General features: G+C 53.4%; 1 protein-coding gene across 1 annotated transcript in view; it reads right to left on the bottom strand.

Annotated features, from left to right (window-relative positions):
* The window catches only part of Acot11 (acyl-CoA thioesterase 11), a 49415-nt gene extending 33709 nt beyond the window's left edge, over positions 1-15706 (bottom strand). Inside the window, exon 1 of the mRNA XM_052716483.1 lies at positions 15507-15706. Coding sequence (XP_052572443.1) covers positions 15507-15539 — 33 coding nt within the window. The 5' untranslated portion in view covers positions 15540-15706. The remainder of the gene's footprint in view (positions 1-15506) is intronic.
* Positions 15707-20645: the final 4939 nt, after the last annotated feature.

The raw sequence follows: 20645 nt of genomic DNA, 5'->3' as shown, positions 1-20645 counted from the left end.
GGACTTAGCAGGGCTGACCTGGGGTGCAAAGGAGGAGATGTGGCCAAAGGACTTGGCCATCACAGTGGCCCTAACCTCTATCCGTGCAAAGGCCTGTCACCAAGCTGGATCAGCTTGCCCAGTAAGTAGGTCTAAGCAGGCTGCTGCCCCAGAGTCAGGGCTCAGAGGAGAGCCAGACCAGGCAAGAAGTAGCATGGGCAAGGCCGTCACATCCAGGGGTGCGGGGGCCGTGTAACCGGGATTCAGCTTTCCCCGGACGGCATCCCCACCCCAACTCCTCTGAATTGTTTCAGCACTGTGTCTACAGTGTACCAGAACTTACAGCCTGTGGGATGTGAGCGAGGATTTCACCCTCTGAACGCACACTCCTCAGTCCATCAAACTGAAAGGGGTGGGTGAGATGGTGAGGTGCAGGTGAGATGGAGAACAATTACCCTCCTTTAAGGACTTTTTTTTTTTTTTTTTGCGGGGATGAGAGTCTCATTCTGTAGCCCAGGCTGGCCTCAAACTTACTATGTAGCCCAGGCTGGTCCTAAACTAGCAAGTGCTTCCTACGTGCTGCTGTTACAGACTTCCATCCACCATGCCCCGCTGTATTTGCTTTTTCAATCTTCACACAGCCCTAATAGCTGGGTGTCCCATTCCCATTTGACAGATGGGAAAACAGAGGCTCAAGAAGAATAAGCAACTTGCACATAAGCACAGAAGATCACACAGCTGATAAGGATAGAATTGGGACTTGGGTCCATACTTGTGCAGCTTCAAGTCCAAGGCTGCTTGACGGCTTTGCTGTTCTAACACCAGTCTAGCAGACAGGACAGTCATTTCTGCGTCCGGGCACTGATACTAGCACAGGCAGGCCAGGCCAGCACCCACACCTACATCTGGGTTTCCTGAGACTCCTCCTCATGTCCCCTCATGTCCTTCTGCAGAGATAGTGTTGGTGTCAGGACCCAGATCAAAACACTTTCTCAAACACTGTCCACTGGTCCGCCACCAGGGAGGAAAATGCTGGAAACGACTGTGTCCATCTGCAGCTCTGGGGAATGGGAGGACACCTCACACCAGCTAAACAGACCCACCCCACCCGCTCCTGTGGCTGTCTGGCTGAGCTAGCTTGCCCCAGAAACAGAGGGCCCACTCCCTTTTGTACACCGGTCTACTATCCAGTCCCTCCATCTCCCACCCTCTTCCTCCACACCTTCCGGTGGGCCTCCTGCCTCAGGCCACTGCCCACTCGGCCATCACCAGAAGGCCTAGAAAGAGACCAGACTGTTTTGACAAGCAGTCTGACCTAAACATAAACTGATCTCACTGTGTGCCTCAAGGGGCCACTCTGACCACACCTGGCCCAAAACCTCACTGACATCCAGCAGTCCCTCCGTGGGGAGCTCTGGCACTGAGGCGGCCATTCAGGGGATTGTGAAGGGAAGACCTGGCTTCCCCCCATCAGAACCCTTCACACCCTCCCCACCACACCGCCAGGAATGCAGATTGTCCCTGCCTCTGGGTTACCATGGCAACGGGAAGCCAGGCAATGGGCCCAGGCCCTGCCATCGTGCTAGCCACCTCATTTACCCTGGAGCTGGGCACAGCAGCCACAGATATCACAATTGCTTCTGGAGAGGAAAAGAGGACAAGAGGAAAGAGGCAGAAAAAGAAAAAACAGTTACAGAGAGAGGGGGCGAACAATCAGAGAGAGAAAAGGAAAGAGACTGGGAGGAGGGAAAGAGAGGAGAGATGTCAAAGGGGAGAGAAACAGGCTGGGGGGGTCAACAGAACAGCTAGAAGAGCGCATGCACACAGAGAGAGAGAGAGAGAGGGAGAGAGAGAGAGAGGGAGAGGGAGGGAGAGAGAGAGAGAGGGAGAGGGAGGGAGAGAGAGAGAGAGGGAGAGGGAGAGGGAGAGAGAGAGGGAGAGGGAGAGGGAGAGAGAGAGGGAAGGGGAGAGGGAGGAGGAGGGAGGGAAGGGGGGGAGAAAGAGAGAGAGAGAGAGGGAGACAGGAAAGAGGCCTCTCCTGATCCCCACTCCACACCACACATTCCTGGGCCTGAGCTGCCCACAGCTTTTCAGATTCTGGGCAGCAGCTAAGACTTCCTGCCCCAGGAAGCTGGCAGCCTGGCTGGGCCCCTCCAACTGCTCTCTCAGCCCTACAGCCTCTACCCTGCTAAGGGATGGTGCCCAGGCCTTCCCCCAGCAAGTGGGGCCCCTTCACTACCCCTCGGGCCTCCTCAAACTCTCCTGCCCCTTTGTGCTCTCCACCCCCACCCCTTGTCCAGCCCTCTCTAGCTCAACCCAACTTAGTTCTCCTCTGTGTTCAAGAAGTCATTCCCAAGAAGCATTGCGGAGTGGTGGATGCAGGGGTCGTGATTTACCGGCTGCACACACACATCCTGTCACTCAGCACAGGGGGTGGGGCAGGCCTCAGGAGAGGCCTCTCTGCAGGGAGGAGATGCCAAACAGGGCCAGCAGCCCCCCAGCAGAAGCTGGAGTAGAGATGGCACAGCTCAGCAGGGCCTTACCCCTACAGCCCAGGTGCTTCTCCCAGTCCATAGCTCAGGGGAGTGGGTGGGCTACAAAACAATCTTGACATGGCCTGGCCCCACAGATTCCCCACACTGTGTGAGAGGAACCTGAGCCACAGGAAAAGCTTGCTGAAGGAAAGCAGAAGGGTAGAAACAGAAGAAAGACAGATACAGGTTTGGGGGTGACTGGCAGGATGGCTGTGGCAAAGCCCAGCCGACCCTTGGTACTCTGGATGTGACCCTGCCTCTTGGAGAACCCTGAGCCATAACTTAAGCCACTCTGAACCTCACTGTTCACATCTATAAAATGGAAATATTAGTATCACAGGAAGGAGTCAAAGTGCCTAGACCAGAACCACGGGAAGGGTCCCAAACTGCAGCGCTCTGTGTCGTTAAAAAGCCTAGGCCCGGCCGGGCGGTGGTGGCGCACGCCTTTAATCCCAGCACTCGGGAGGCAGAGCCAGGCGGATCTCTGTGAGTTCGAGGCCAGCCTGGTCTCCAAAGCGAATTCCAGGAAAGGCGCAAAGCTACACAGAGAAACCCTGTCTCGAAAAAAACCAAAAAAAAAAAAAAAAAGCCTAGGCCCACAGGTCACAGGGGCAAGACATCTGATGAGAATGGCCAGGTGGCCTGTGCCCAGAATGCTTCGAAGGCAGCTGGGACCTGGGACTGTAACATTGACTTTTCCTCCAGGCACTACCAATTGAACACAAGCCTGTCTACAGTGGGGCCTCATCTCAAATGAGAATCATGGCTGGACAGGACAGAGTCTGTGGTCCTCACAGGCATCCCACACTTGGTGACTGCCAGAAAGCCACGCCACCCAGTTCTAGGAAGGCTCCAGACCCTCAGGCAGGAAACAGACTCCTGAAATGAAAGTCTGTGGTTACTCGGAAGCAGCTGGGGGTCGGTGGGAACAAGGTGGGTCAGGCACTGGGAGAGCCTCCTGGGCCACAAACAAACAGTCTTCAGTATTGCACTTGTACAGGACCAAAACATCACCAGCGCCCAGCATGGAGATCGAGCCTGGAGGCGTTTCCCATGGAGCCCCTTGCTCCTTCTCCACGCAGCACTGCATCAAATGGCCGGAGCAAAGATGGGCCTGGTCATCGGCAGCTGCCGGAAAGATCGGACAGACAAAAAAGGCAGGCAGGGACCCTGGGAAAGGCTCGCTTCATCGGCCTGCATCTCAGCGCTTCTGGCACCGTCCCCTTCCTTGTTCTACGTGGGTTCCGTGCAGACCAGGCTCTAGCTTAATAGCTGTTTATGTGAAAACAGCCTCATGATTTCATCTGTCCACAAACTCAACTGTGGTTAACTCCTGCTGCTAACCAAAGCATGGCCCTGTGGTGGCTGAGGCTTCCCGCCCCAGCAGGGTGGGAGAGGAGAGGAGAGGAAGGAGAGACTCAGTGTGGAGGAGGCAGCCCTAGGCTGGGCTTTTGCTTGAGGTCCAGCCCTGTGAGCAGGAAGCCAGGAGTGAGGCTAGCCCCCAGATAGGACAGGCTGGAGGGAGAACAGAGATGGCACCCGGCTCTGCGTGGTCTAGGCTCAGGCCTCTAGCTGAGCCTCTGAGGGCTGGCTAAAAACCAGGCCTGGAAGATTCCAGGTGGACAGTTCGAAAGAAACCAACTCTACAGATCAATGTTGTTTATCTCTGTTAAAACTCCCATTCGTAGCCGGGCGGTGGTGGCGCACGCCTTTAATCCCAGCACTCGGGAGGCAGAGCCAGGCGGATCTCTGTGAGTTCAAGGCCAGCCTGGGCTACCAAGTGAGTTCCAGGAAAGGCGCAAAGCTACACAGAGAAACCCTGTCTCGAAAAAAACCAAAAAAAAGAAAAAAAAAAAAAAAAAAAAAAAAACCCATTCGTGGTGAGTGGTGGTGGTGCATGCCTTTAATCCCAGCACTCAGTAGACAGAGACAAGCAAATCTCTGTGAGTCGAGGCCAGCCTGGTCTACAAGAGTGAGATCCAGGACAGCCAGAGGCTACACAGAGAAATTATGTTGGGGAGGAGGGAAGGACTCCAGTTCATTTCTACAGAGCACTGAAAAGAATAGTCTGTTCTCTCATGACAAGCAAAAAAGGGGACAAGACCATAAAAGAAGGAAAGAGCCAGGCAGGTGGTGGAGCACGCCTTTAATCCCAGCACTTGGGAGGCAGAGCCAGGCGGATCTCTGTGAGTTCGAGGCCAGCCTGGTCTACAGAGCGAGATCCAGGACAGGCACCAAAACTACACGAAGAAACTCTGTCTCAAAAAACCAAAAAGAAGAAGAAAGAAGAAGAAGAAGAAGAAGAAGAAGAAGAAGAAGAAGAAGAAGAAGAAGAAGAAGAAGAAGAAGAAGAAGAAGAAAAGAAAACACAGAGCCGGGGTGTGGCTCAGTGGGTAGAGTGCTTGCCTAGTATTCGGGAAGCCCTGGGTTTGATCCCCAGCACTGCATAAAACAGTCATGATATTATCCCGGGACTTGGAAGATGGGAGCAAGAGGACCAGAGGTTCAAGGTCAGTCCCAGCTACAAAGCTAAAGGCCAGCCTAGGCTACATGAAACCCTGCCTCAAAAAGAAAAGAGAAAGAAAGAAAAGAAAAGACAGGGGAACGTGATGAAGGGAGAATGTCATTTTCCAGTTTGAGGCAGTAATGGGGGAGGGCTCCTGCTGAGATCTGGCTAAACGCATGAATGAATGAGAAGGAGCAATTATGAAAGACTGGAGGGGGTTTCTAAAGAAGGGAGCGTGCAAAGCCCTAAGAGGATAGTTGTGACGTCAGAGGGCGGTGGGTGAGAAGCCAGGAGGGCAGCCTGGTCCACGTGGCCCGAGGCTGGCCAGATCCCCAGAGTGCAGATTTGACTCAAAGAGCTAGAGTCTGCATGTGGAAGGAGATGAGACCTGCCTTTCAGATCTCTCCGGGCGGGGCGGGCGTGTGTGTGTGTGTGTGTGTGTGTGTGTGTGTGTGTGTGTGTGTGTGTATGTGTGTGTGTGTGTGTGTGTGTGTGTGCGCGCGCATGTGAGAGAGAGAGAAAGAGAGAGAGGGAGACCCTCAGAATGAGGAGGAGGGTTCCTTCCGCTGCCTGCAGAAAGGAACAGTACCTGGGCAGGGCCTGTCCAAAGTGTTGGCCCAGGGTGTATTTCAGAGGCCCAGCTAGCAGCAGTACTGCTGACTGAGAGAGTCCATGCTTAGAGTCAGAGATAAGGAGGGGTGGGGCATGAAGTGAGGGAGAAGTGATAGGGACTGAGCCGGGGAAGCCCAGACAAGAAATAAGCAAGAAAAGGATCAAGAATTTTCCATAGGGGCTGGAGAGATGGCTCAGCGGTTAAGAGTTAGGACTGCTCTTGCAGGGGACCTGGATTCGATTCCCAGCACCCACAGGACAGCTCACAACTGTCTGTAACTCCAGGATCCAACACCCTCACACAGACATATATGCAGGCAAAACACCTGTGCACACAAAATAAAAAAATAAAAATAAATAAATGTAAAAAGAATTTTCCAGATATTGCTAAACACTCACTGAATGTATCAAAGTCTGGTTTGCACCCCACGGTTGAAAAGGGGAGATATACCTGCAAAAACAAGCAAGCTAATAATAATAATAATAATAATAATAATAATAACAACAACAACAACCAGCACATACGGGCATCTGAGAGTCCCAGGACCCTACACCTGCAGTAGGTTAAAGGGTATGAGGACTTAAGAGGAGGTGGAGTCTAATCGTCTCCCCTGGGTCTAAGTCACCTTCAGTGACATTTCAACCAATGCCTTCAAGGCCAGGTCATGGGAAGCCTAGGCCTCCTGCAACTGTTACTATGGGGGACCTCGCTGCCAGGTAAGAAATCTGACTCCTGAGATGGTCACAACAAAGAATCCACATGTGGGTGCTCCAAAAGACATTCCAGCTAAGCCCAACCCTGCAGCCATGCCCACCACGATGCTAGTGAAGCTTTACTAGACCCCCAGTGAGCTCACCCACCAGCTAGACACTACCCAGTAACCTCCGCCTGGGCCCCACGGAGCAGAGGAACCGCTCTGTGGAGCTCTGCCCAGCCTTGTCCAAGCTTCCAACCCACAAATCACAATGCAGCCCACACTGGTGGGTTTACTAAGGCACGGAGTTTCAGTGTGGTTTGTACTGCAGCCGTGGTAACTACAGCAGACACGTCCCCGGGGGAGGATATAGACAGGAACACACACATGAAAAGACCCAGGGAGCCATCAGCCTGATGCAGGGGGAGCCCCAGACGGGCTCTCAGACATACTGAGCAGAATGAGGGCGGATGGGAAAGGAGGGGACAGAGATGCAGGGAAGGCGTCCAGGCAGAGTGACTTAGAAACAGGTTGAGAGGCAGTCAAGTGGAAACCGGTACGCTCGAGGAGTAGTTGGCAGGCAGGCGACCTGGGACCTGACCGGCTTTGCTTACATGGAGTCTGGGGAATACTGGAGCTTGTTCATCTGCTAAGGGGTACAGCAGACAGAGAGGTGCCCCAGAGCCAGAGAGCTGCCCACAGGATAGGCACCTAGTATCTAAGAAGTACTCAGGCACAAGCTCAAAGGTCCTTTTTAGAAATCTACTGTTTGGTGTGAGCCTACTGTGTGCAGGGCTGAGCCCTCAAGTAACTCTTCACCTTCAACTCTACTCAGTAACTGTGACCCAAATTGAACAGATAAGGGAAAGGAAGCGTGGATGGGAGAGAGAACCTCTCCGCACCGTGACTGGCCAGTAAAGGGCAAAGGAAAGCCAGCAGAGGAGTGGCAGGACCCCTGGGGAGCAGGTCACCAGTTCGTGGCACTGCAGACCCTCCAGTCAGAGCTGGTATGACCAGGGGGGCCCTCCTGGGTTTGGGGATCTTTCCAGGTAAAGACATCTCCCTACCATGTTTCTACCACCACTCCCCATGCAAAGGGCCAATGCAGCAGGCTCAAAATCCACTCTCGAGTGAGACACGCCTCAACACTGCTGCCTGGAAGCTTTGCTTTTATCTTCAAAGCAAGAGGAGGGCTGAACTAGGCTGACTCAGAGGGCCTCAGAGCCCTAGGGAGAGGCTGACAGGGGTTGGGGAGCACCCTGGGCTTTCCCCCCACATCTGGCTCCCTTTAAAGATGGCCCCTCCTCCCCTTGCCCCACAGTCATTAAACCTTTGGCTCGCCACTTGCGCTCCCTTTTGAAAAAAATTTTTATGACATTTCATTTAGTTCTTTGTGTGTGGCGGTGGGGGAGGGGTGTGCAGCATGCATGTGTGAAGGTCAGAGAGCAACTTGTAAGAGTCGGTTCTCAACTCTCCCTCTTCTGCGTGTGGATCTCAGGGATTGAACTCAGGTCACAGAGCTTGGCAGCACGCGCCCCTTACCCACGGAGCCATCTCACCAGACCCACCACTTGCTCTCTTAAAATGAGTCTGCTCCATGGAGATGTCAGCTAACGTGAACCTGTTCAGTTACGGGGACCAGCGGGACTCCACATTCCCGGCTACAGTAAGGACACTGAGGCTGGGAGAGAGCTAGCAGGAAGTCAGCCAGAGGGCTGGGGAGGGGGCTCCGTGGATAAGAGCGCTTGCTGTTCAGTCATGAGGACATGAGTTTAAATCCCTACTACCTACGTAAAACATCAGCCATGGCCATGGCCATGTGAGCCTGGAAGCCAAGGGATGGTGTGTGGGTGTGTGGGTGTGTCTGTGTCTGTGTGTGTGTGTGTGTGTTACAGGAAGTTTGTGACGGCTTCTTAGCTGCCAGCCTAACTCAGGGTTCAATGAGAGGCCTGTCTCAAGGGAATAAGAGGGATAGAGCAGGACCCTTGATGTCCTCCTCCGGCCTCCACCAGTGAGTCTTGAACACATGTGTGCACAAGACACATGCACACAAAGAAAAGAACCAGTCAGAATCGCTCGTCTACACACACACACACACACACACACACACACACACACACACACACACTCACTCACTCACACACTCACTGGACTGTAATCTGCGGAAGAACAAGATGCTGATCTGGTCTCTTCAGGCCTCCTAAGGGATCTGAAGGAGATGACCCACCTGGCTTTGGGAAACCAGGGTTGCCTTATGGAGGCCCATAGGCAACGGCCCTTTCAGCCCTCTGACCCAGGCCAGGCCACACCCCAGGGAGGATCACAGCCTGTTCTCAAGTCACAGACAGGGCAAGGAGTGGAGAGATGTGAGAATCAGGCCCTCAGTGAGCAGGTGGAACAAAGGAGCCCTGGTTTGGGGCTGGTTCCCTAGGCCTCTGAAGGGTCAAGGTAAGGTTCACATAGCATTTTCTAAACCGTGAAGTGAAGGTACACATGGAGAGAGGTAAGAAACATCCTGAGAAGCCCAGCAAAGATGCACACCAATGACCCAGCTCTTGAGAGGTAGAGACAGGATGATCAGGAGTTCAAGGACAGCCTCAACCACACATTTCAAGGCCAAAGTGTCTGAAATACCCCAACAGAGAAGGAGGAAGGGGAGAGAGAGATGCCCCGAGAGCAAGCCAGCATACCAACACATAGCCGTTCCTACAGTGCCGCAGCCCTTACAGGCTTCCTACTGGGGTTCTGCACACATGCTGTCACTGACTCAAATCCCACCAGGGACAGGTTTCCCGCCAGCATTGGAAAGGAAGTTGAAGCTGGGTTGTCCCCAGGACTTGTCTAAGGCATGAATATGGAGCCAAGATCCTGCTTTTCTCAGTCCCGGAGCTGGCTCTGCCCGCTGAGCTGCCTCAAGTAGCATTCCTATCACCTACTGAGGGTGGTTATGGCCACTGAGGAAGCTCTTGAAAAGATATATATGTATATCATACAGCCAAGGGGGACAGAAAGTCTTTCCTTGTGGGACAGTCTCTTTCCTGGCTCCCTATACAGGTGCCTCTGCTGAACCCTGCTTGCCCCCATAGAGAAGTTTATAGGCTGAGCTAACAGTCACCTACTCCAGGAAGCCTGCCTGGACCCCTCTTGAGTGACAAGGGACACTTCAATCGTCCTCTGCCACAGTCTAGCTATATTGTGCTGCCTTTATCAGTTTATGGCCACCTCAGTTGTCCTACCAGCCTAGGCGCACTGGAAGACATAGGTCTGGCTCATTCCTATGTCCCTAAAGTACTCTGGTCCTTGTCATCATTGCCATGACTCTAATGTCATGTCCTACCTGCAAGAAGGCTACTCCTGGAAGGGCAAGGACACACACAGGCCTGTGGCCAAGGGACTGGCGGAGGACTGGCTGCACCATCTGTCCTGGAGCCACGGGACAGAGCCGGCCTAAGGCAAAGATGCCAAGCTGTCAGCTCAACCAGGTCAGCCTAGGACAAGGTGAGACGCCACAGCACCCAGGGCCTTGCCCAGCCTGGGGTCAGACAAGACTTTGATTTTTCATGCATTTGTTTTTATTTTACGTGCATGGTACTTTGCCTGCATGTATATCTGGGCACCTCAGCTGTGCCTGGTTCTCATGGAGCCAGAAGAGGGCGCTGGATCCCCTGGAACTGGAGTTACAGATGGTTTTTAGCCACCATGTGGGTGCTGGGAATAGAACCTGGGTCCTCTGGAAGAGCAACAAGTGCTCTTAACCGCTGAGCCATCTCTCCAGCCCCTGGACAAGATGGTTTCATTCTCTAACTAGTTCAAAGTGATGTAAAGCCTTGACTTTCTCATCTGTAAAGCCAGTTGCAAACCAGCAGGTAAAGCGGTTAGGGATTTAAATACACCTGACATCTAGCAGGGCCTCAGCGGAAACCATCATTTGATCATCTCCCCTTACCAACCAGGCCCGCCACTGAACCACGGCAGAAACCCACAGACAGATGAGAAACAGGGCCAGTGACATGCAAGTTCCTTCAAGTTCTGACAGAGGCTCTCACGATGCCTACAGACGTGGATGGGGCTCCCAGACGAGGAGTGTGGCCTACGCAAGGTGAACTGGCGTCTCTGGACCCTTCCACTCTCCAGCAAAGTAGTGGGCAGCTCTCCCCAGGCTCTAGGAGGACAACGTAGCTGTACTAGCACACTAGGCACAGGTAAGGAGTGGAGGTCCAGTAGCCCCAGACCCTGACATGTATACTGTGGGCTCAGCTCAGACAGCCTGCGTCCCCCAGCCTACCCTGTCAGTGCACAAGGATGAAGCGGAGGAGGCTTCACAAGGGATGACAGCAAGGTCACACACTGGAGTTCCAGGTGCCTCCACAGTCAAACTGAAGATGAAGAAGGCCTAGGCTCGCAACGTCCCAAGCCCAAGCACCTCCTTTAGCGCCTCATGGGTTCATGATTGGTCCTAACCCTACTCCCTGTTGTGAGGAGCAGGAGGGATAGGAAGGTAGCTGGGACCATTTGGAGCTGGTCAATCAAAGAAAATCAGATACTAAGCCAAAAAGCACCAGGGATGGTGGTGCACACCTTTAATCCCTACACTGGGGAGGCAGAGGCAGGCAGATCTCTGTGAGCTCAAGGCCAGCCAGGACTACGTAGTGAGACCCTGTTTCAAAGATAAACTAATTCAAAACTAAACTAAACCAAAGACCAGAGAACCCCCAGAAAGCTCACAGACAACATCCACAATGCTCCAGACTCCAGCCCGGACTCCAAGGCCAACTGTAGTCCCTCTGACCTCAGCCAGCCGGCAGCTGCTCCTCCCAGGCTCAGGCCACTCTGAACCACTAAAGCTCCATTCCCCTGCCTTAAAGCCCAGGCCTCCTTGAGACCCATCTCCTCAGCTTCCAGGACCCCCTGCTCAGGTGTCATCTACTCAGGATCCCACCCCCATCCTCACAGTCCTTGCTCTCTAGATAGCCTGAGTTTAAAGCTGTTCACCTGATGGTTGTGTGATCTCAGGAAGGTGACTTCACCTCTCTGTCTCCATTTCGTCTTTAATTTAGGGCGCAAGAGCATTCGGAGTTATAAGGACTGAGTTCACGCATGCTCGGACATGGGTGATACTGACATGACACTCATTATCACTGTCATTTGCAGCATTTATAGCAGGTGTCCATTGTCATGGTTTGCCTGCCTTTACAGTCTCGAACAGCTCAACAGCTGGGGTCCATGCCGTCACACATCACAGCGTACTCTGGCACCTGCCATACCCATGTAGGGAATGAGCGAACTGGGTATGACGTTGTAAGGGGGCATTGTCAACTCTGGGGGCAGACGGGATAGGGAGTCAAAGAAGTGACGCCTGAGCTGTGTTTTGAAGGACAAAAACAAATCATCTAGACAGATTGAGAACACTTCGGGTGTCTGCCCGTGCCTGAGTCTGGGGTTCACATGAAGCTCCTGAACAAGCTGTTGGGCCTCAATCCTCCTCCAGAGAGCTTCTAGGACCACCACAACCCCTTCCACCCCTGGGGTCACTCATCCATCCATTCAGCCATTTTGAGCTCCTGCTGTATGATGGGCATTATCATTTTCTGTCTCTAGGCCTCCCCTCTCCTGCCACATAGTGAGAACCACCATCAGTTATATGTCAACTTCTCACAAACATTCAGACCCAAGGCTGGGGTATGCCTAGAATCACCCAGCACTCAGGGGCTCAGGGACCAACATCTGGCCCAAAGTCACACAGTGAGTAAGAGGGTGGACATGAGATTTTTTTTCCCCTCTGTGTGTGTGTGCATGTTTGCATGTGAGTGTTTTGTGTGTGTGGTGCATACATGTGAATATGCAAATACGTATGCCCGTGCACATGTGGCGTGAGGTCAGAAGAAGATGTCAAGTGTCCTGTCCTCTCCACGTTATTGCTTTGAGGCGGGGTCTCTCGCTGAACTAGAAGCTGACTGCTTTAGCTAGGCTAGAATCTCCGTCAGTTCCCAGGATCAACCTGTTTCCACCCTTCAAGGCTGCGAATACGGGCTTGCACAGCTGGGCCAAGCTGTTTGCATAGATGCAAACTCGGGATTCGAACTCATATCCTCTTGTTTGCACAACAAGTGTTTTTACCCACTGAGCCAACTTCCCAGACCTGAAAATGAGATTCTAATCCAAGCCTGGCACGATGGCACTCACTTGTAATCAGGAAGCTGAAGCAGGAGGATCAGGAATAGGAGGCCATCCTGGACTACATAGTGAACCTATCTCAAAATAGAACAAAACACAAAAGAAGAAGTAGGGGGGGGGAGAAAGACAAGAATCCAACCCGAGGGCTGTTTCCCGAACTTCAACGTATTCTGGTCTGGACCCCTAATGAGGCTGGGGAGGATGAAGGATGGAGAAGCTACTGCCGCTGTCCTGGGCTTCACAGGAATCAGTGGGTCCTGTGGAGGTCTGCAGCAGCACACAGACCTATGAGCAGAGCACAGATGCCCACTGCTGGCTCTGGTCTCCATCAGCTTGCCATTAGCAGCAACTGGGCAAGGAGTCTCAGGAGAATAGGACCAAATAACCCATCACCAGTTGTGGAGTCAAAACAGTTCCTAAGCCCTACTGGGAGCTGACCTGGACCAGGCTACAACTGAGGATCAGAAGTTCAAGGTCATCTTTGACAACAATCTTCATCAAATTTGAGGCCAGCCTGGGTTACATGAGACCCTGTCTCAGCTATAAAAATAAAAACAGTTCAGTACTAAGAAAAAAGAAAGTGTCCCCAAATTCTCCTTTTTTTTCCATAGCAGCAAAGGAAATTAAGAAGAGGCCACAGAAATTTAAGGTCTGCCAACCAGGCACAAGTTCAAAGGTGGTGATCAATGTCATTTTCAACTAATGTGAGATCCCTGTGGCCCTGTGGCCCAATTTCCACACTCAACACCCCGCTCCATAGCCAGCAGCTAGATGCTAGCTGAGTTTAAGTCAGGGCTTGGGGGAGGAATGCTAAGCCTCGTGTCCAGAAAAGCTCTGGAACCAGGACCACTGAGTTCAAATCCCAGCTCTGGCTGGCACTCAGGAGGCAGAGCCAGGCAGATCTCTGTGAGTTCAAGGCCAGGCTGGTCTACAGAGCAAGATCCAGGACAGGCACCAAAACTATACTGAGAAACCCTGTCTCGGAAAAAAAGAAAGAAAGGAAGGAAGAACGAAAGGAAGGAAGGAAGGAAGGAAGGAAGGAAGGAAGGAAGGAAGGAATGTCTGCCACTTCCTGCCTCTGTGATCCTAGACAGGCTGTTGACCTCTCTGAGCCTGAGTTATTTTTCATCCGGGATAAGTGCGGGGAGAGAGCAGCAGGGTGGAGAGCATTAGTTACTTTTCTTCCTGTTATAATCAACCCCCTGACAGAACGGCTTGAGGACAGAAGGGCTCATCTTGGCTCACAGTTTGAGGAAACACAGTCTATCAGGCAAGGACATGATGGTGGCGGGTGGTCACTGTGTCCGCAGTCAGGAAGCAGAGAGAGATGGTGCTGGTACCCTGAGGCTTTCTCCTTTTCCTCTTTTTAGTTAGTCCAGGGTCCCAGCCCATTGGACTGTGTCATCCACGTTCAGGGCGGGTCTTCCCTCCTCACTTAAACCTCTATAGAAACGCTCTCAGAGACATACCCAGGTTCTGAACCCAGTCAAGCTGACAGCAAGGATTAGCTACCACAGGGATGGTAAAACGGACCTGCCTCACTGAACAGAGCAAGTAAACATGTGCTGAGCGCATGAGGACACTCTACCCTGGGCTCAGGGGACAGAAGCAAGGGACCCAGTGGCTCAGATTCCACCCTGAAGGGGCCTGGCTGAGAAACTGTCTGCCCATATTCATTCTCTAGGTATCCCCTGGCCGCTGGTTAGACCTGGGCACACCAAGCACAGCTTGTTCTCTGGGGTATGGAGATGGAGCTACAAGCCAAGCTCCCATCCCAGTGAGAGCAGGGCTCACAAAGGGTGCACGGTGTCATGGAAAAATCTAGGGAGGCTTTCCAGAGGAGGCAGCATCCCAGCTGAATCTGAGGGTCGAGAAGGAAACTGCCAGAGAGACAGCAGGCTAGGGGAGGTACAGGGAGGCACAGAATGCCCAGCAGCTGGAGAGAGCCTAGGTGGCCCACTGAGGCAGCGGAAGCCAGTCAGTGTGGTGCTGCTATGAACACAGAGGGATGGACGGTGGGACCTGGAGGGAGACTGAGGCAAGCATGGCACCAAGATGGTAACCTGCTAGGTACGTCTGAGCAGGCAGGCAGGTGCCACAGTCACTTCAGCTTCAGAAGCACCCTCTACCGTGAGAGCAGGCGGAAGCGACTGTAGGAGACTAAGGGGCAAGCTGCCTGGGACTGGTGATGCTGAGCTGAGTGGCAGCTGGTTAGGAGACCGGTGAAACGTGTATTTGCCCCAGGGCCCCCTTTTTAAAGGCCTCTTCTGAAATGTCCTCAGTTGGCGGCTACGGTGCCCAGGACAGGCTGTCCAGGCTGTCCTGAGTCCTTCTTCAGGCCCCAGGCCAAAGGCCCCTAGTGAGCCACTGAGTACTTGGGTGTTCCTGGGACCTCAGCACCTATCTCTGCTCCAAAGTCCCAGTTAGGAGGTTCCAGGAAAAAACTTCCGGAGGTCACTCCATAGGACGTTTTCCACACGGCCTTCCCCTCACATGCTCATGTCCTTCCTCTCCTGTTCTCGCCTGAGCACACATACCCTCACGCGGTAAATTCTGGCAGGCCCATAGGCTTGGAGTCCTGAGCTGGGGAAGTCAGGACACACAGAGCCTTGAGCTCAGAAGGCAGCAGAATCGTGCACAGGACGGACACACACACGGACACACACACACACACACACACACAGGGCAGCAGGATGTGCACAGGGCACACACTCAACCAAACAGAATTCCAGAACTTGCTACAGAGGATTCCATTCCGCCCTGCCATAAACTGCCAGCCTGAGGGGGCCTACTGCCCCTGGGGCTCTTTGGGGAGACTACTAGTTATAACTTAAGAAGTCCGTGAGTTCTGGGATTTCTCCTTCCAGAAAGGACTATAAAACAGACAGCAGACAGTGAGACTGAAGATGCAGGTCCTGACCTAGGGAAAGGGAAGCATCTGCTTTCTGGACCCCACATCGGGAGGCCCGTTTGTCTCCCAGTCCACCCTCACCCACCGCTCCATACCCTTCGCAAGTGGTTTCCCACATTCTGGATCATGGCTGCTCCGCCTGCTGGGTGGCCAGGCTCTGGGGGGTCTGCACGCTCCTAGAGGGCCTCTGGTCACCTGAGCCACGGGCGGCCAGCAGCTCCTAAAGCAGCCGGCTTCTCAGGGCTCCTCCTCCCAAGCTCCCGCCCTCCGGAGCCAGCTGCTCTATCTCCGCCCCATGTCCTGGCCTCTCCTCAATCTGCCCTCTGTGCACCCCTCCAACCCCAGCACAGAAGGCTCCCTAGCACCCGCCTGCTGGGCCACAGCCACATGGGGACTGGTGCCCACCTACTGGTACCACCAGACTCCATGCTTCTACACTCAGCCGAACTCCAGCCCCCCACTCCCTGCCCTTAGCTAACAGAATGGCTCCGAGATCCCAGAGCTCCAGCTTTCTTGCCAGGGATTTCATTCACCCGCAAGAGGGCAGGCTGGAGCATGGCAGGATGCCAGGGAGCTGCCAAAGCCTCCTAGAGAGACACCAGACCCACCTGCCAGGATTTCACCTTCCAGAGTGCTGCCCACTGGCTCCTGGGCCCAGGCTGAACTGGGAGACAGAACACCAGCCTTTGACAGCCACTTCCTTATAAGCTGGTGGTTCTTCTAAAGGAGGCACATGCCAAAGTCCACCGTGCAAGATACGCAGCAGTCGGGCACCCACGGCCACCAACAGGTGAAAGCCCTCCAGGATTTCCCCTTTTCCTGTGTCACTTCCACAAGAGGTTTGAGCCAGAGGCCTTGACACTCACACTGACCAGGACAAAAAAAAGTCTTGGAGGTCAAAGGGGAACAAGTGGCTGAGGACAAACCCTAGAACACCAGACCCCTCTGTGATTCAGGGTTCCTGCTGGTCCTGTCCCTACCCCACAAGGATGGTCCTTGGGGCTGGGAAGGAATGCACCCTAGGTGCCATGGCCAGTACAGAGCAGACGGGGAAAGTCTCTTCTGCCCCCTGCTTCCACGTCAGCCACCACACAGCTGACAATATGTCCTCTGCCAAAGGCCCTGTGTTCACTACCTCGCCCGGGACTCTGAGCGAGTCTGCTCCTCTCTCAAAGCCTCTGCTCTAGGACTCAAGGGCTAGCACACCCTTCCTCGTGAGTTCTTGTCGCCTATCAGCACTCTGTATCTGCAAAGGGGAAAGTGAAGTTATAGCGTGAAGGTAGCAAGATGGGCGCCACATGTGCTAATTCATGCCTGCTATCCCAATACTTCGGAAGCGGAGGCAGGAGGACGGCCATGAGTTCAAGGCCATGGCTTGCATGTAGCACTTAGGCTGCATGGTGAGTTTCAGGCCAGCTTGATCTATCATACCATGTTAGACATTGTCATTAAAAAAATAAATAAATAAAAAGGAGGTTGGGGACCGGAGAAATGGCTCAGTGATAAAGTACACTTGCTCCTCTTCCAGAGGAGCCAAGTTTGGTTCTAATACCCATGTCAGGTGGCTCACAACCATCTGCAACTCCAGCTCTAGGAGATCCAATGTCTCTGAGCTCAACGGACATCTGTATTCACGTCCACATACCCGGATGTAGACACACACACCAACACCTAATTAAAAGTAAATATTTTCTGAATAGGGGTAGAGGCTGGGGAGATGACTCAGTTTGTGTTTGTTACTGCCAGCATGAAGACCTGAGTTTGGCTCCTTAGCACCCACGTGAAAAGCTGGGTGCAGTGGTGGGCACCTGTGATCCCCGCACTAGGGAGGCAGAGACACACAAGATCCCTGAGGCTTGCTGGCCAGCCTATCTAATAGAATGGGTAAGTTCCAGGTTCACTGAGAGACCCTGTCTCAAACAATAAAGTGAGACCGCGAGATGGCTCAGCATGCAAAGGGTGCTTGCCACCTGTGGGGCTTTGAATGAGAATGACCCCCATAGGCTCGTATATTTGAATGCTTGGTCACCAAGGAGTGGCACTGTTTGAGAAGGAATAGGAGGTGTGGCCTTGGAGTAGGTGTGGCCTGTGGGAGGAAGTGTGTCATTGGGGGTGGATTTTGAGGTTTCAAAAGCCTAAGCTAGGGGCAGTATTGATCTGCTGCCTGTACCTGTGGATCTGGATGTAGAACTCTCTACTTCTCCGGCACCATGTCTGCCTCAGTGCCTCCACGCTCTCCACCATGATGATAATAGACTAAACTTCAGAATCTGTAAGCAAGCCCCCAGTTAAATGCTCCCACCCACCACCCCCCACCACCCCCCACCCCCGCCTAGCTGAGGACCAAACCCAGGGCCTTGCCCTTGCTAGGCAAGTGCTCCACCACTGAGCTAAATCCCCAACCCTGCTTTTTTTTTTTTTTTTTTTTAATAAGATTCACCTTTGCCATGGTGTCTCTTCACAGCAGTAGGGCACTGACAAAGACACTACCCCACAATGCCAGTCCGACAGCCTGAATCCGATCCCCTGAGCCACACAAAGGGGGAAGGAGGGACCTGACTACACAAAGTTGTCCTTTGACCTCCACAAATGTGTGGCACATGTGTCCCCCTGCCATACATACATCACACATGTACACATACTCAATAATAATAATAAATGAAATCAATCAAAACCTTTTTAAAGATGAAGACGCAGGAGTTCTTTTCTGAGGAAAAGAACTCTGGCCTACACACATGCGTGTGCGCATGCGCACACGCACACACACACACACACAAAGCACTAAGGATCTGAGAAATCCAGGTGGCTTCTGGAGGAGGTGGTACTAACGCCAGCCTTAGAGGCTGAATGGGCTTGGGCAGGCTGGGAGGAATGGTGTGGTGGAGGGCCTGACAGGACAGGACAGGTGCAGTCCTGGGCTATGGAGAGCGTCACCTTACAGGAAAGCAGGGACCTGTTGCCAAGGGCCTCAGGGAACAGGCAACAGGGTTTAGCATTGAGGTTCCTCTGTGCATGGTGAACATGCCCAACGCGATGAAGCCTTGCAAGGAAGTCAGAGCAGGTGTTGAGAGACCTCCCTGGACAGCTCAGCTCACTGAGTCCACACGTTATGTAACAGGCACAGTTACCGAGCTCACTACCTCCACCCCCAGGCTCCCCTCTCTCCAGAGACCACCTCAGGCTCACCAGCCTCAATCCAGCGCCTCCATCTTAGACCTGGACAAACGGAATGAAGCCCAGAGATGGAAAATGAAGCTTGAAAAGACATGCTGTGTGGAAGTTGTCCAGAATCACCACTCCTGACCATAAGCCCAGAGCCCCATCCAGCTGATCCTGCCACAAGGCACACAGTGGGAGAGGCTTTGCTCAGACATCAGACAGGGCTTCCAGCGAGGCTGAATCCCAGGAGTGCACAACAGAGGACTAGATCTTTCTACAGAGGCTCCTGCAACTCACCCAGCTATGTCCTGTCTGAACTGGTTCCTGGGAGCCCTCGAGGTTCTGCCCTATCTGTTACTAAGAGATGTTTCCACGGGCATCCACCTCCCCTTGCAACTCACTTTAGTCCCAAGGGCCAGGACCACATCTCCCTCATCTCTGGGCCCCATCCTCAATACCCAGACCACAGCCCCATATCCAGATCCCTAGGTCCTAGAAGGACCCAAACTTCAGCCTGCATCAGGACCACCCAAAGGGCCCCTTAACATCCAGGGTGCTGGGCCTCCCCCAGGTTTTTTTGTTTTGTTTTGTTTTGAATTCTAATACGTACAAGTGTTTTGCCAGCATGTACGTCTGTACACCACTTGCACCATTAGTGCCCTTAGAAATCAGAGGAGGATGTCAGATCCCCTGGAACCATCCTCTGATGGTTGTGAGCAGTCATGTGGGTGCTGGGAATTGAACCCTGGTCCTCTGGAGAGCGGCCAGTTCTCTTAACTGCTGAGCCATCTCCAGGAAGCCTCTGTGGTCTGCATGGAAGCACGCACCTGTTCACACACACTTCACAGCCCTGTTATCTCCCTGTGTGCTGGAACCCGAGCCCAGGGCATTGTGCATGGGAGGAAGATAGCGTCCCTACCTAGTGCTTTTTCTCTTTAGTTGGTTTATGTTAGTGTCCTCTCTTTTTTTATCTCAAGTAAGCTGGCAGTGGAAATGGAACAGATTCATCAGAACACCGCACCCCCCTTCACAGTGAGAGCCTTGAACATAGTAGATGTTCAGTGAGCATCTAACAACGGTGGAATGGAGGAATCTTACATGCAAGGGGACACTGAATGGAAGTACATGCCTGAATAAGCATCTGCTCAAATGGATGCATGCAGGAATATTGTCATCCTCTGGCGGTCTCCAGCCTCTGGGGCCCTGCAGTGTAGCCTGGCAGATTAAAGGAAGCTTTGAGATAAAGATGGGGGTGGGGCATCAATGAAGGGAGGGGCCAAGAAAAGAGTAATGACATCAGCAGAGGAGGAACCGGAGGTAACAGTTCAGAACAGTTCAGAGCCAGGGGCCCTAGCTCCAAACCCCATGCTTTGTGGAGGAAAAGCCTGTAAAGGGGAAGCCCAGGGAGAGGAGAGGCAGCGTTCACGGAGGTGAGGATAAGGTGGAGCCTCATCTAGGAAGCAATGTTTAGCCAGCCCTGAATACCATCCTGTCCGATAGGTTCTGAGACACGGATTCTAGTTTCTGCCAGCTCCTGATGCGTGGACCTCCCACGTGGCCAGCTGCTGAGGGTCTGGGCCCGGCCCAGCTTCCCAGATTTGGCTTTTGCTCAGGAATTGTTCTCACCTCACCCTATGCCAAGTAAGTCATCACGAGGTGCACACCCTAGGGAGTTTGAGCCCTCAGGTCCCTAGTGGCCCGCCTGGGGCCCTCCCCCATCCTCACCGAGGCCAGCATCTAAGTACCCATCGCCTGAGTGGAGGCCAGTCCCTAGCAGAGACCGGACCTGAGAGTCGTGCAGGGAGACGACCCACGGAGCTGAGAAGCCAAGGACACATGTGCCCTTCCAGAAAGGGAAGAGTGACGCGTGCGCGCGGGGGCTCTTACCCAAGTGTTGGGACAATTCAGACCCCACGGTTGGCAGGGCGGAGTCCGGGACTCCCCGGGTGCCAAAGCAGCGGCGAGGGGAGACTGGAGCTCAGCGGAAGCGCCGGCTGTAGACGGGAAGGCGGGAGCGGCCAGACGAGTTCCTGGGCCAATCTGTGCCCTCCCTCCCCTGCCTGGAACGGGTGGGG

This window comes from Peromyscus californicus, unplaced genomic scaffold (assembly GCF_007827085.1).
Source record: "Peromyscus californicus insignis strain IS unplaced genomic scaffold, ASM782708v3 Scaffold_5__1_contigs__length_169319896, whole genome shotgun sequence".
Taxonomy (NCBI): Eukaryota; Metazoa; Chordata; class Mammalia; order Rodentia; family Cricetidae; genus Peromyscus; species Peromyscus californicus.
The sequence above is the reverse complement of the archived record's forward strand: the minus strand, read 5'-3'. Positions and strand labels throughout refer to the sequence as shown.